Source organism: Hesperophylax consimilis, chromosome 15 (assembly GCF_061612785.1).
Source record: "Hesperophylax consimilis isolate HC1 chromosome 15, BYU_Hcon_1.0, whole genome shotgun sequence".
NCBI classification, from domain to species: Eukaryota; Metazoa; Arthropoda; class Insecta; order Trichoptera; family Limnephilidae; genus Hesperophylax; species Hesperophylax consimilis.
In genome coordinates, this window is record NC_142850.1 from 3,412,296 (window position 1) to 3,429,040 (window position 16,745).

The 16,745-nt window shown below is 33.9% G+C and overlaps 1 protein-coding gene across 1 annotated transcript in view; it reads right to left on the reverse strand.

Annotated features, from left to right (window-relative positions):
• The window catches only part of Tsp5D (Tetraspanin 5D), a 93,472-nt gene that overhangs the window by 19,770 nt on the left and 56,957 nt on the right, over nucleotides 1-16,745 (reverse strand). Inside the window, exons 2-3 of the mRNA XM_089640165.1 lie at nucleotides 6,613-6,676; nucleotides 463-654 (exon numbers count right to left, since the gene is read on the reverse strand). Of these exons, the coding sequence (XP_089496291.1) occupies nucleotides 463-654; nucleotides 6,613-6,675 (255 nt within the window). The 5' untranslated portion in view covers nucleotide 6,676. The remainder of the gene's footprint in view (nucleotides 1-462; nucleotides 655-6,612; nucleotides 6,677-16,745) is intronic.

Here is a 16,745-nt window from a genome sequence, read left to right on the forward strand (position 1 = left end):
AAGTAAGAACTTCACACATGCACTCATAGAGGGCAGTGCATAGAGCTTGCGTGGAAGTCCGCAAGATGGCAGCTAGTAGCCATAGTCGCCAGGACCAGTTAGAATGCTCCCAGACAAACTTAGTGTCTCAGATCCCATTTAGCCAGTAACTCAACTAGTTAGGTCGACTATCGAGTCACCATCGTAATACGCGAAGTATTAATAAATCCCTGATTTAAACGAATAAACCTATTATTTAAAATCTCCTTCAACGACGAGTTGGAGAACTGTTTGTGGGAACACAACACAAACCAAGAGGAAAGTGGATGTACTACGTCATGGAGAACATAATGGAAGGTCCTAATATTTGAGGTTAATGATGAGGGACCGAAGCCAGTGAAAAAACATTTGTGGAGGGGGGCACATTGTACCCGGAGAATCATCGCAGTGGTGTTGGTAAGTATGTATGTTGAAGTATCTTACCGTTACTAGCATGCACCTAGACTGCACCCAGGAGCCGCAGCAGCCCAGGAAGGCGGTCAGGAAGCAGACGGCGCCTACGGCGATGAGCAGCGAATCCGCCCCCGCCCAGGGCAGGTGGGGCAGCATGGAGCTCTGGCCGGGGTAGCACACGCGCAGGTAGATGCCGCCGCCCACCAGCAGGCATCCTGACACCTGGTTACAAAAATTAAATAAGGAATTAGCAAAAATACCTACACATTTATTTTACAGCAACTGAAAAGGTTAACCGATAGAAGTGTAACCGTATGCCATGTGAAATTGATAACATATTTTCAACTTCATTTGCCTGTTAAAAGGCACTATTAAAAGGTCTTATGTAAACTGGCGGTATCATTTTTTTATTTTTAATAGGTATCCTTTTAGAGAGTTTGCAGCATTTTTTTAAAATAGGTAAGTTAAGAGATTTCTAGAAAGTTTAGTACTGAAGTGGCCTAGGAAACTCATCTTATGAATTCTTGAATTTGAAATCATCCAAAATTCTTTCCTTGTTTAAAGTCAGCTAATCAATTCTTCATCTGATCTTTGAGAATGTACTCGTATTATTAGCTTTTAGTTCATAGCATATTTTTTCAAAGATTTTCACTGACATCTAGAATCAGCTAGTACCAAAATACTGCTTAAACAGTAAATATTGTTCACGTTTTGGTTGAGAACTGTTAGATACCATGAATAATTACTAATGACTCAAATAATATTTGTCGTGAAAAACAAAACTACCGGACTTTTTCAACGTAAATTAGATCACGACACTCGGTTACACAGGTATCGTTTTCTGCAAACACGGCTACAGTTTCTAAAGAAATAAACGTATTTTCAACAATACGATAAATTTCATGTTAATCACGTCCGTGAAATACAGCACGACATAATGTTGTGCATTAAAAGCGAGGGTTTGGAAAGGACAAGTGATTTGTTTTTTTTTTTAAATATGTGCATTTTTGACAAGACCAAAGCATTGCGCCAGTTCCATAACACTATTCGGTAGTTAGACAACAACTGTACAAGTTGTCGGTTCACTGAAAGAATAAGTAGCAATATTTGTTTAGCTAACAACTAATAATCACGACGTTTCCACGCAAGGGTGGACAAAAAGGGCAAACTGCTACACAATTATGAGTTGGCAAACACTCCTACCTTGAGAGGAAACGTGGGCGGCTTTTTATCCATACAAACGTATTCCCCTATTATCTCTATGAATTTCCACACTAGTGCAAATATTGTTATAATATACATATCGACCACTGACATTATTTTATTATTTCACTTCATTACATCTATCTAATTTTTCAATCCATAGTAACAATTTTTCAATATCGTGCACGCTGCGTTATATTTCATTTTAATTAGATGTGTATTAAGTGTTATGTGCATGTTCCTGCGTTTTTGCGTGTTTGCTTTTTTGATAAGTTAGTTTATTAGTCCAGGATCAAAAGACGTTCAGTATACAAATTTGACAATGTACAATGATAGAATATTTTCTTCTAATTCAGTTGGTGAAAAAAATTGATCCAGTTTTAGAGGAGAAAACAGGGGAATACAAAACCTCTATTTTTAATATTTGATTAAGATATAATAGCCTGAGGTTCAGTTGTCCTTTTCGCTCAATATTCGGGGGGTAACAGCGACAGTGACAGCAACAGTTTTGTAAAATACCTATTATGCAATACATACACAACCAACTATCAGACACACTCACTAACCAATAGGATGCACGATCTGGGCAACAAGTTTGGGGGTACTATAGATATATTTACTGACTCCATTTATAGAAATAAGCTAAATCTATACCAGAACTTTGTTGTATCTTACAAATTTAATTAATTTACTTTTTAGTGATTTGTCTCATATGTAGTATTTGTTCTAATATTTGATATGTGTATAAATTATATTATTTCATATTTAGTTTATAAATTTAACGTCATTTCATGCTTTAATAATTTTATGTAAAATTTTCGATAGCTCACTAGGTATATTAAATAGCGTAAAACCAAATAAAATAAATTAAAATTATTCAAATTTCTCGGAGTCTGCATTTCCTTCCAATTAGATGAACGATGACAATAATAATTCTAGTTCCTCAATTACGAGCTATCCGTATTCTACATCAATCACAAATACCGTATTCTGGTAGCAATTCTCTCCGTTACCATCTTTCTCTCGTTCCAATACTATAATTATGAAACAATACCAATAAAATGAGAAATCATTATTTTTAGTGACGGTAAAAATACTAATATTAGTTCTGTCATAACTACGAACATTTTCTAAGTGGGTACGACACTTTTACTTTCACCTAAAGCCATAACAGATTTAACAACAGAAGTAAAAACAAATTATTGTCTTTTCACTTATCGTGTTCGATCTAAAATGTGGTGCGGTTTCACGAATTACAAATTAAGTTGATTTTTGATCGATCAAACCCGCAAAATAATAATTAGCATAAAATTTGATTTATTTTTTTGCTATGCGAGTATGAGCAACGTTAAACAGTTAAACAAATAAATAATTACATAAACAGTGGGTGACAAAATTAAATAAATGATAACATAAACACAGGGTGATATAATTAATTAAATTATTACATAAACAGTGGGTGATTTAATTAAATAAATGATTACATAGCTTAATTTTTTAATTTTTCCGACTTTATGTCCGGGTTAAATCTTCCCCATAGGAAAAACTAAACCCTTCCACACACTTTTCCACGAATGATAATCTAGTCAATCCACATTTTGCAAGAGCATTCATTATATAAGCAAAATAAATACAAAACAATACAAGAACAACACGTCAACTCACCAGAGATCAAATGGGAAAATAATTCACCGACTCCAGATATTTTCATATCAGAGGGTTCGGCTCGGTAGAACTTCTAACAGGGCCTATAAATCCTACTGATCCCTCAACATAAATATTTAAAAAATCTTTCGTAATTCTACATGTATTTAAAATTACCGATTTTTGCATTTTTATTTATAATTTTTTTGATAGAGATAATACGCCTAAATTTTTAATGAGAAAGCTAGATGGTAATAATATAATAATATAATATAATATTACATAATATATATAAATGGCATTGATGAATAAGATAATACTAATAAATATAAACGAAACATGAAACAAAACAAGACACAGAAAATAAAAAGATCCTAACGGTCACAACAAGAAATCGAACCAAATATCTCTTGTCTTACCGGGACAGCGTCTTAACCATTCAACCATTGGGACCTAGTTATTAAACATCATATTTGTCGATATCATATTTCAAATTCAGATTTAACAATATCATCAGACAACTATTTTCCCATATTTTAGGCAGCTACATTTGTAAATGATCAAAACGGTCTAAAGAATTGGTTTCTAACCTAGAGATGAACATATACAATTTTTATTTATATGGTAATAAATATACTTAAATTGGAATGTTTGGAACTCATTGCTTTGAAATTTTGATGCAACGTTGCATTCGAACCTTGCATTCTTCTTCAATGGCACTACAGCCCATTTCGAGCCTTGGCCTCCTTTAACATGAGCCTCCACCGCCCTCTGACCTCGGCCGTCGTCTTCCAATCTGCAACATGGAGTAGTCCTCTGGCATCTTTCCTGACATCGTCCTCCCATCTCAGCCTAGGTCTGCCCGCCTTTCGTTTGCCTCCCGGGTGTCCTGTTAGAACCTTCTTTGGTACACGTGTGCTTGGCATTCGGTGCACATGTCCGGCCCATCTTAGTCTTTGGAGCCGTAAATGAGTAGAGAGTCTGGGAGCTTGGTAGATGTCATATAGCTCCTTATTGTGGCGGATTCTCCATGCCTCTCCCTCTCGCACCGCTCCTAAGATTCTTCGAAGTACCTTTCTTTCGAAGGTGTCCAGCCGTTCCGCAGACTTTGCTGTCAGTGTTCCCGCCTCACATCCATATAGGCCAAGACCGTTCTAATAATTGTTTTATACAGGGTTATTTTGGTTTTCCTATGGACGTTTCGGGATTTGAACACTGGCAGCAACGCGAAGTAAGTGTTGTTAGCGGCTGTGATGCGCTTTCTTACTTCTACTGGGTCTTCGTTGTCCTGCGTTATGATGGAGCCCAGGTAGGCAAACTCTTCGACAAAGTTATAGGAGTTTTTAAAATTCACTTTATCTTTTATTCTGCGGTGTGGGGTTCTGGTTTGCATCATGATTTTAGTTTTGTTCTCATTGATTTGCAAGCCCACCTCTCTTGCTGCAGTCTCCAAAGGGTCAAACACTTCTCTTACAGCCTGTAAGGATCGAACCTTGCATTATACCTGTATTATATAGATGTCACTTGTGACAGGTAAAAATATGCTTTTTTGAAAAACAACGCCATCTGTTGGACGTAAAAGCAAAACGCGCTTTTGTTTCTCTATCTGTACAGACAGACTGAGCCACAGCAATGCGTGGCGAGGTACAGTAAGTTATTAATAAATATGGTAAAGACTTCGCCAAAATGTGTTATATGTTTGTTTTGAAAAGAACTGGATTACCAAGATAAACTGTAATAATGAATAGAGTGTAATTGTTAACTGGTGAACAACAAAAAGTCATCTAATAGTGAACCCATTGTTATTTTGCGTGTAAATTATTTAATCATTTATTTGTGACAAAAGAATTATGTTTGTCCAAAATTTGGTTGGCAAATTGGCTAAAATAATAATTATTATTCTAACTCCTTAATTATGTGCTCTTTAAATCTAATATTAAAATTTCTAGAAGTCTTACGTATGTAACAAAAAAAATTAATGTATATACCCCCAATTTGTTTAAAATACATTTTTAAGGACAGGTTGTTTCGGAGAATTTGAACAATTCATCAAACTTCAACGTTCATTTTCGGGTTATTTGAAAGTCCTATTCAAGTTCTGTTGTTATATCATTATAGGCCAGTTGATTGACAGAACTGAAATAATAACAGAACTTGAAAAAATCTTTCACGGAACTTGAAAATTAACTTTTAAATTTTAAGAATTGTTCAAATTCTCTGAAACTACCCGTCCTTTATTTGTTATAATTTGCATTAGAGATGTTTTTAATTACTAAATTTGAAGTACTATTATTAAAAATAATATTTTTTTAACTTCTTTGCACTACTGTCAGGATGATAAAAGTAATAAACGTTTTCTTAAACAGGGTTTCCCAATAAGAGGTGTTATTTTGAATAGCCCAATATTTCGGTAGATGTTACTTATGAAGCTGTCATTTTTTGACATTTGACAAGTAGAAACTACGCCATCAACAAAAATGGAACGATACACGCTTCAACAACGCATTGAAATTATTAAAATTCACTTGAGTGAATCAAATGCAAATCATCTTGAGTGATGAGGCCCATTTCCACCTCGGTGGCTTCGTCAACACGCAAAATTGTCGCATCTGGGGCTCGGAAAACCCAAGAGTTATTGTTGAAAAGCCTATCTATTCTCAACGTGTGACTGTTTGGTGCGGTTTATGGTCCGGCGGAGTCATTGAACCTTACTTTTCTAAAATGAGGCTGGAGCAACAGTTACGGTGAATGGATTGCGCTATCGAGAGATGATTACTGATTTTTTATGGCCGGAATTGGATGGTATTGATTTGGACAACGTTTACTTTCAACAAAACGACACTATGTGCCACACAAGCAACGAAACCATTGATCTTTTACGATTGAATATCAAAATAACACCTCTTATTGGAAAACCCTGTAGATTCGGTTTAACATGTTATCTATTTTCGTATGACAGTATATTATGCATAAAAAGTTATTTTTACGTTATTTATATTAAGTATTAGTTTGGTTGAAATCAAAAACCTTGAAATTTTATGCAGGTAGGTAGTATCTACCCAACTAGATAATATTATATTATTGGCTGTACTATTATTTATTGCCTTGAATGCGATTGACATTTTATCACCGGCCTCAGTCAAATTAGCTGCAAAAAAGACGGAGACAACATATTAGCATAGTAAATAAAAAAATAAAAGTATTAAAACACGATATTGAACTTTTACTTTCTTGAGATTTATCACCAGTTTACAGAATATTATAATACTACCATAAAACATTTCCACCCACCACCCATCTATACTAAAAATACGTGAATTAAAAAAAACTTACCCATATCAATAAATTCAGCCAACAGAACACGTGGCGCACACATGTATATCCGCTTTTCCCCATTCTGAAAATAAAAGAAAAGTCATTTAGTTAAAGGATAATAATAAATTAAGGCTTAATTATTATTATACTCTTTTCGATGTTTTCAGCGTCTTTGGTAGAACTGCCTGAAACGCGTTAAAAATATAATTACGCTTTTATGACGAATACAATACTATCTGAGTTTTTTCCAATCACTTCTTTCTACTCGGACTTGGAAGAAATGCCCTAAGATGTCCGTAGCAGAGTAAAAATGCTCAAGTCTAAAATAAAGAAGCGGAAAAATATTGGGTGTTTTTAATCTCATCAGTATTATTATAAAGGAATTCCAGCGCAAATGAACAGCCATAACAACAAATTAAGTGTTTTTACATTGTAGGTAAGTAGGTACTTAAGTATTTAAAAAATATATATTGTTTGTAAAAAGTATTAGTTCGTGGCTCGTCATAATTTACAATAAAAACACATAAATTTGTTATCGAACACTTAAATTTTATTTCCACTCTATCGGTTTCGGAAGAACCCTTCCTTCATCAGGAGAGTATTTAAAATGTTTTTAATACTCTCCTGGTGAAGGAAGGGTTTTTCCGAATCCGGTAGAGTCTAAATAAAATTAAAGTGATCCAAAACAAATTTACCTATATGTTTTTAGTGTAAATTATATGTAAGTACCTACAATTACTAAAACATGTACCTAATAGTATTAATACAATTATGGGATGCCCAGGAAGATGTTTAAATATCAACTACTTGAGAAGGGTCGTGACCATGGAACTATGTAGGTCGTGACCGCATATGTCCCGGTAACTTTTGAACGAGACCTTTCCGTTTTCAGGAACCCTTGTTGTCATTGTCCCGAAGACAAGCGTCGGGACGCGAAATGTCCCGTTTTCAGAAAGCGGGCATCAAATTGAGAGCAAAAGATTATCCCAACTATTAGACATCGTCGTACAACCGATTCGAAGGAAAACTTAAGTCACCAATTAGATAATTCAATGGGGGTGATTCAAAACTTCTCCCATCTCTACCAATATCCGATATTTTTTATTTTTCTTTAAACACAAAATAACAACTACTGTTGGGAGAGCAATTTAAAATAATCGATTACTACTTACGAGACTACTGTATAATAAATAATGTATACTTTCAATTGGAATCAATTACAATTATACCAAGGTTATAATATTCATACTGTAGCATTCAATTTGATCAGGTGTTTTACCTATACTAACAGTAGGCCCAACAAACAATAGCCAGTATTCAAAAATCTCGATTTATCCTAAACGAGATTGAATATATTCAATCGCATTTTTGTAGAAATTTAATATTAGTGGACTGATTAAAAGATTTCGGATGATTTTTTAATACACTTTTTTGGATAGCAAAATAGTACACGGTGTCAGGAAACTTGTGATACAAGCGGGAACTGGTGAATCCACATCACATAGAGAACCCAAAAAACTTTTGTTTAAAAATTAAGTAATTCTAAAAAACTTTTAGAGACTATGGTATGCTTGGACACAATTTAAAAGACACACAGCTGATAGGCTAACAGATACCGATTTTTATCAAATTTATAAACTTAAAAAACTGGATTTACTCGAAAACGAAAGCTGTAATCAAAAAAGTTAAAACTAAAAATCAACTCAATATGTGATGTAGATTCATCAATCTCCGCTTGGACCACTAGTTTCCGGACACTATGTACAATGTACATAGTGAGGTACTTTTATCAGTTATAAAATTTCTATGATAGAGATTAGTTGGGAAGTCGTGAGGGACTTTCGACCAAGGTTCTTAGAATATACTATGCAAGTTGAATTGCTTTTATTATATACGGTATAAATAATACGTCCACAATTTCGACAAGAATTTGAAAACATTCGAAAAATTTTCCCGTAAAACAAAGAAAATCTGTTTTCCGTATTCGTTTTTACTTGTACGACGCAATGGTATAGTGTAAATTATATTTTAAATTGGCTTTTAAATCTGTTATTTACGCAATTTTTTCGACAAAATACATAATGAATTCTGAACGCCTTGAACCTAGCTGAATAACTGTTTTTTTTACGTTTCACAGTATTTTGGCAAAAACTAAAGTAGTTGGTTAACGCAAATACTAAACTTGTCGAATTCCGCCTCACGCAAAACAAATATAAATAGCACTTTATTTCAAATTAATTATTACAATAAACAACTATTTATGTCGGGGGAGATGGTAAAATATGCATTCAAATTGAATTGTTTCTCAATTAAAGTTAAGTTTGAAGGTTAGAAAATACGCAATTACTGAAATTACCCAAACTAAGAACCTTAAAACCAATTTTCTGCATTTTTACATTTCTTCCCTTTTAAATAGGTATCTCTAATAGATATTTAAGTTGATATCAAGCGTAGTTTTTTAAATGGCATGAGGCGGAATACAACAACTTTATCACATCGACAATTGTGTGGTTTACTGTTATTTACCACTCATTTGAGTGAGTGGCAAATTTGTTTAAAATGGTAAGTAATTGTTCACGAGCGAATCTATAAATAAAAACATCATTATTACAATTGTTTTATGTTTACTTTGTGGCTAAGGAACAACTATAAATGTGTCAATATTTGAAGTCCAATAGAAGCGACAGTCAATCTAGAAGTGTCCCATTAAGATTACTGCAAACATTTGCGTTTGTTCTTCAATACACTAGCTTGAACACGAACATGCTTCCATACTTCCATGTCCATAAACAATGTAGTGTACAAAGTACAGCGAACCAACAATTTAAACAATTTACACGTCACTTCTCGGTTATTATTTTGTAAGTTATGTTTCCTTGCACTTCGCGGATGTAAATACATACGGCGAGTGAATATTATGAGGTCAACCGCCGCACTAATAATACCCTGCGCCAAACGCCAATTGTCGGTAGAAAAGGTATGGGGAATGGCTATTACTCGTTGCAGCAACGATTGTTACTTTGCGATTACGATTATTTAAACTACAAAATCAATGGATAAAGCTCCCAACCAGTAATAAACGAATTAAAACAAAAAGTAACTACCTATTAAGTCCATCAAATCCTGGTTTATAGGAAAAGAACTAACTAATATTTTTAAAACATCGCCATAGTCGCTGAAAACCCTCACAGAGAGAAATCTGTTTTTACCCTCACGATAAATTAAAATGCCTTATTTAAAACATCCATTAAATAATGTTTTATCGATTTGCCTTGATAATACATTAGACGATTCAAATAATTTTCAACACGTGTTTCGACATCTTTATAATATATTCGTAATTTTTCAAAAATTTATCATAGAACCTATTAATAAGCCTGCAATTTTTAACCGGAATAACAAATAATTTATAGAGATTCCTAATAAATTTGCAATAGTCATTTATAATAATATGTGAATGATTTGTATAGTGCCGTTTTTGTGCAAAATCACCTCAAGGGCGCTGTACAAATATAATATATCCAAAACTTTGTTCCCCATGGCACAAGATCTCATAATGAGGAGGACTAAGAAAAATCTCTCTTCAAAAATCACATATCTTCTTAAAATGTCAAAATTATAATATAGTAATTAAATAAAATTATAATTTCACTCACATGGCAAATTTTTCCAAGAGTTTATGCATTTTTCTCATGATAATCACTAAAAATGTTCATGGATTACTTACTGTTTCTTTGTTTGTGTGACCATTGACCTGATCTGAAACATACATGTCAATCGCTTCAAATTCTTGGTTTTAAATCTTTTATTCGTCATGCAGGAGAAAGGAAAAATTAGCAAAATGTGCAAGTCGCCTTATTTGCATCTCCTGCTGCAAAAACAATTCAATACACCACTCATGTTACAAAGCCATTGATCAGCAAATACCATCCAAATTCACTCAAAAGGTTAAAGCCATATACCGGTCATGCCGATTAGGAGAGCCGTCTTTCTTCTGAACAAAACCTCTTTGTGTATTAATGTTACTGTGAACGAGTTCCGAAAAGTAATCTTGCTTTGTAAGGTCAACCAATACGCGATTAAACATAATAAAGAATATGCCTATCAGTATAAAACAAAGTATGGCACAAGAAATGCGGTACTTGTACAAAAAAATGAATGCTTGCAATTCAAACAATCATTTGATTTATAAAATGGGAATGCCAATCCTGGGGATGCATGTGTAAAATAAATAAGATCAAAACAATTTCTTTTAGATTTTAGCTTCACTTTGTAAAATGTAAAGTATTAAGAAATACGATAAAACGACCGATGTGTCAATTCGTATTTTAGCCGGAGTTATAATTAGCTCAATCTTATACGAGTGCCTGTGAATTCCTCCACCATACGAGCGCTACCAAAAGAACATCACAACCAACACTTCCGTAAGTCACATTTGCGAATACCTATATTTTTGGTTCAGCGAACGGAGCGTTAATTTACATAGGCACATAACTGCCTAGATTATAACCATTATAATAAATATGAAATAAAATCGATATGTTTTTAATAAATAAGAGACTTTGATAGCGATATTAAATATTTATTTTGGATAGTGATTCCGTTAATCAACGATTACGATGCATCAGAATTGCGATTACGATTCTGATGCATCGTAATCGTGCACCACTAGCAATTTTACCATTCGCGCATGGTTTATCCTCGTATATTTATTTAAGTAGGCTTATAAATGTTGAAGAACTATTATCTTACAATTCAAGAAACATACAAGTATACGTAAATTTTTAACATAAACTGTGATGTGTACAGTGCACACACATGTGCTGGCTATTTTTATCACCTCACGAGTGATGAAATTGACATACAATACTATACGTGACAACATTTCACGTGGGCTTATTGTTAGGAAACTTTGAATTGATTGAAAGAAGGCTCTATAGCGACTCATTACTTATTGAAAACTAGCTGATGTGTAGGTACCCGGCGTCGCTCGGGGTTATGAATGGTTTGAAGTAAAGTATTGAGGTTGTGAATTCTAGTGTACCTGAAATCTAGGTATATTTTAAGGTGGAAATAATATTATTCTAAATTCTATCCTAAAAAGTTTTGTTTCACTTGATCGTGCCATGTCTTTCTCGGGCGTCCCCGAGAAATACATTACATTACGTTCTACTACCACTCAAACTACGCTATAATAAAAACATTTTTATAAATTTTTACTAGTCCACTAGTTTTTGAGTCTATAATATAGACTCTATAGGGACAAAGCTAAGATTATTTGTGACAGTTTCACTTGATCAACTTTTTGGCTTTCTTATAAAATTATTTACAAAATAAATAAAAACCAGTTTTTGGCTTGAAATCGAACGTTTCTAGACTCAGTTTGTCAAGCGATTTTAATGCCTATTACCTGCAATATAAGGTATACCAAGAATTTACACATTTTTGGCTTGGAGCTTCCTCTTAAGATGACGCATTCATTTTCCTTGATTTTTTGCCTGAATTAAAGTGGAAATAAATTCAATTGACAATACAATCCACAGTGTCCATGATAAACCTTCGCTCTGTATGATATTTTACATTTATAATTAAATACATAATTACATACTCCTAATAAACCAAAATCAACGTAAGCAATGTCACAAGAGACAAAGATAAATAAATTGTTTTAATTATTATTTGTGAGGTGAAAAAAAATGATTCGCATAATTGTCTGGCGTCTGTAGATTATTACCATCTCGATATGTTAGTTCTAGAAATAACTACCTTAGAACAAGTTACACCTAGTGAGGTAATGTAAAGCATACAATTAAATTATGGTACCATATATTTTTTGTACGAAAGTTTAAAAATAATATTTCAATAAGCGCCGATTTATCTGCCCTGAAACTGAAAAAGAGGCAAGAAAAGATAAAAATTCCAATAAATTATAGATGTGACTTTAAAAGTGACAGTAAAATTGACGCAATGTGAGTAAGCTGAGTCTGTTCTACATGCATTTCAATGGAGCCTGCTTTAAGGAGCTAGCAGCATTAATCCATTAATTTATTAAGAATCTCTTAAAATTATTGATAATCCGGTAAAAATTATTGATAATGTTCAATAATTATATTTGAACCCAAAATGCATTACAACAAAGTGGGGCATTATAAATTTGCATTCAACTTTAGCTTGGTGGCTACGATACAATACAATAGACAATAAAGATGCAACACCCGGCCTGTCGTTGGCATTAAACTTTCTACCGGACGGAGTGACCATTATAAAGGTAGGTAATCAATACGTACAGGTACATCTGAACATAGCGTTTCCTCAATATGACCTTAAATACAATCACGTTTCTATACTACGCTGCTGAACGGATTGAATACCAATAAATAAAGACAATTTGCACAGACCAGTGATTTTGAACCAGGTTTTTTTTACATTCACACAGGAGGCTCTGCGGAGAATAATTCTATCATCTGTGAGGATGTTATAAGGAGGGTCTTTTTAGAAAAGGAAGAAAATTAAAACGGTATAAGGCTGGGTAGAAATCAAGGGGTCAGTGTGTCCAGGAGGGACCCACGTATGAATACAGGGTGTATCGGCACGTACCCGACAAACTTTAACCAGCTATTCCTTAGCACATTTGGAGTAAAAAATGTTATGGGCACTTTGCTGTCCGGTAGTATTTTTTTTTCAATTAAAAACAAAAAAAATTAAAAATTTCCACACTACATCACTGTCATTGGCATTGCTTTTCGTGTTCAACAGCTGTTATAAGCAAGTTTGTCGAAAAGCGTCCTCGCTCTTTCGCACACACTAAATAATAATAGTTAAAAATGAGACGAATGGTGCCGTGCCATTTCGTTGTGATTGTAAAAGCGCGCCAATATAGGTCACGTACATTATTCAACGGAATTCGAATAAAATATTGCCAGATGGGTTTTCAAACTTTGACAAAGGATAAAACAGTGGTGACATGTGGTGAAAATATGAATAATAATTTTTTTATTAACAAAAAACGTTACCGGACAGCAAAGTGCAAATAAGATTTTTTACTCCAAATATGCTAAGGAATAGCTGGTTAAAGTTTGTCGGGTACGTGCTGATCCACCCTGTATATCCCTCCCACGGCGGCGAAAGGAAATCGGTCGAGAGACCAGTTAAAGAGGACAAAAGGGTCTCCCCAAAACTGACTTTTGCAAGCTGGCATGCCACCCAGCTGGTGGGCAGGCGAATCCTGAACACACCTCACCAAACACCCCTGCTACATCACCAAACACCCCTGTTACATCACCAAACGTAGCAAACCACTTGAGGTGACCTATTGCACAGGTTTTGGTTATCCAATAAATGGTTCCCAAAAGAAATTTCAGCGATTCCTCACCTAACGTCGTCAAACCTTTCAAATATCATATTATCGACAAACAAACTTCAAGCAAAGACAAAAAAAAAATGTGTATTCTCAAAGCACTACTAAAGAGATCACTCTCCCCTTTCGTATGTTTTCTTCTATTTACATGGTAATTTCTTCAACCCCGCTGTGACTTCGTATACACTAAACACTCTTTGATCGCAAATCCTCTCATTGGCATTCAAATCACGCAGCTTCATTATTCCAATGGTGTCGTTTTGTTCAATATCCATTTCAAGAAGCCAGGACAATCGCCACACAGATGTGTCCATTTGGACGATGAATAATATATAGCATGCGCTCATTCTCTGTATGTTACAATGGAGTATATAACTGTGAACTAGCGAGTAGATACATGGGCGGTAAAGACAAGTTTAATAACATTATATAATTCCTCGAAGGTTTTCCAGAAAGACTTCAATTTAACCTCTGGAGAACCGTTCGTGCATCAGTGACAAGATTTTTTTTCCAGGTGACAAACCGTTCATGCACTGCTGCCATTGGAAGTTCGCGGTAGCTGGATTTTCTTGATATGCGATTTAAACCTGTATGCCATGAAATACTTTAGAGTTTATTTTTTATTCCATTTTTTGCATTTCCCGCTGAAAAAAGGGTCTGATATTGTTCCAAGGGGTGTCAAAGAAAAAAAGCAGTCAAAATTAATCAAAAGTTCCCTCACGGAAACTCGGTACAGTGGCAATTTAACACACTCTTTAAAAGTGATATAAAGTCATAAAAAGAGATGAAAAAAGACTAGTTTACCAAAAAATAATGAAAAAAGACTAATAAAAACCATTTAACCTAGTTTTTTCATCACTTTCATGAATTTATATGTCTTTTCAATAGGGTGTTGGAAGTTGAAGTATATTGAATTGCCAAGGCCAAAGATATTAGAAGAACGAGATGTGCTATGAGCAGTTCATACTGTGTGGAATTGTTTAGCCCAGTGTCGCCGGTTTTGTTCACCAATACTACTGCACACCTTAGCTTGCGCTAAGGTATCCGCACTAATACATAGAACAGATTTCTGTGCGTACACGTCCCGATAGTATTCAAAGTACCCTAATTAGGTAGTACTCCGCCTACGGTCCGGCGGCCAACATAGCATATCTCGTTCTTCTAATATCTTTGGCCAAGGCACTGAGTTGCCCGGTTACTGAATAAGACAGGGGGAAGATGAGATTTTAAATATTACCATATGTGTGTAATTTTGTATATTATTTCGTGGTGGGTTATTGTCACTATTTGCTAAGTTAAGAATAATAAATCATCTTATAGAATAATCCACCGATAGGTACCTATTTTTTTTAGTAAACAACACGACAGACTATTGAAAACAACAAAAAAATACAGTTTGATATTTAATGCTACGTATACATACGTGAGCCGAACTGCCGAACTGCCGAACTGAACCTCAACTTAAGGGAAAGGAACGAAGCAACCGCCAATGGCGCGAAACGCCGCTTGCAGTAGCTTCGTTACTTTCCCGTAATTCGTGGCTCCGTTCGAGTTTAAGTTCGCAAATGTATACGTAGCATTTCGTTTAACCTTACTCAAGCATTTAAGCCTTATTAATAAATAATATGAAAGATTTATAAAATTACTTTTATGGAAATTACCTTTTTTATTCGCTTTGATGACCTTGATTTTAAAAGTATAAATATACGTTTCATTTTATTGGACGGTTCAACGTTCAACAGATTTATTTTGAAACTAGCAGAAGTGGACCCGTTGTTGCTCGGGGTTGTGAATGATTTGGAGTAAAGTTTTGAAGTTGTGAATTTTTTTTTTTTTTTTTTTTTTTTTTTTTTTTTATTACATTTATTATATAAGTACATTTTTGTTTGTTTGTTACAATATAAGATAAAATATTTCAGGACCCCTCTTCCATAGAAGCATTAGCTTGTGGCTGGAAGAGGAGTGTACATTGTTTTATTGCAATAAGTAAGTAATTAAAAATTAAATGATTTTAAACTTATTTAAATGAAGTGAGTTATTTTTCATGAAGTGAGTTATTCTAAAGATTAATTCAATTGGAAACATTTTTATTTTTTGTGAGTTTGTCTTTAAAATATTTTTTTACAGTGTTTATTATTTTGATGTTATCATTAATGTTTCTAATTTCTTCAGGTAGTCGATTGAAAAAAATTCTTGCCCGGTAAGTGTAATAATTTTGTGCAAAGGAAGTGTTTAATTTTGGGCATGGAAAAATATATTTAAGTCTAGTACGGTTTTCAGTTAGAAATTGATACTTGTCTTTTTCTTTTATGATTTGAATTAGTGCATTTTTAATATAAAGATCTTTAAATGAAGGCACTTGAAATTCTTCGAATAATCGATCCGTTGGGTAATCGGAAGGTTTTCGTAATATTATTTTAATTATTAACCTTTGTACCACTTCTATTGGAGTAAGGTTAGTTTTGTATGTGGATCCCCAACTAATGATACCATATTGTAGCGTTGATTGGACCAAGGCATAATATATTAAATATAGGTTTTTTAAAGACAAAAAATTTCTGATTCTTAAAAATACATATATCAGTTTTCTGATTTTTTTTACAATTTGACATATTTGTTCCTTCCAATTCAAATTTTTATCGATAATTACTCCTAGATATTTGATTGTGTTTGTGTTTTTTAGTATTGTGCAGTTTTGGAGACAGTGATTTTTATTATGTATTTTGGAATTGTCATGAATGATAATGTTAAAATTTTTAGGGATGTCTTTTGTGTGTATTGCAAATGGAATTAC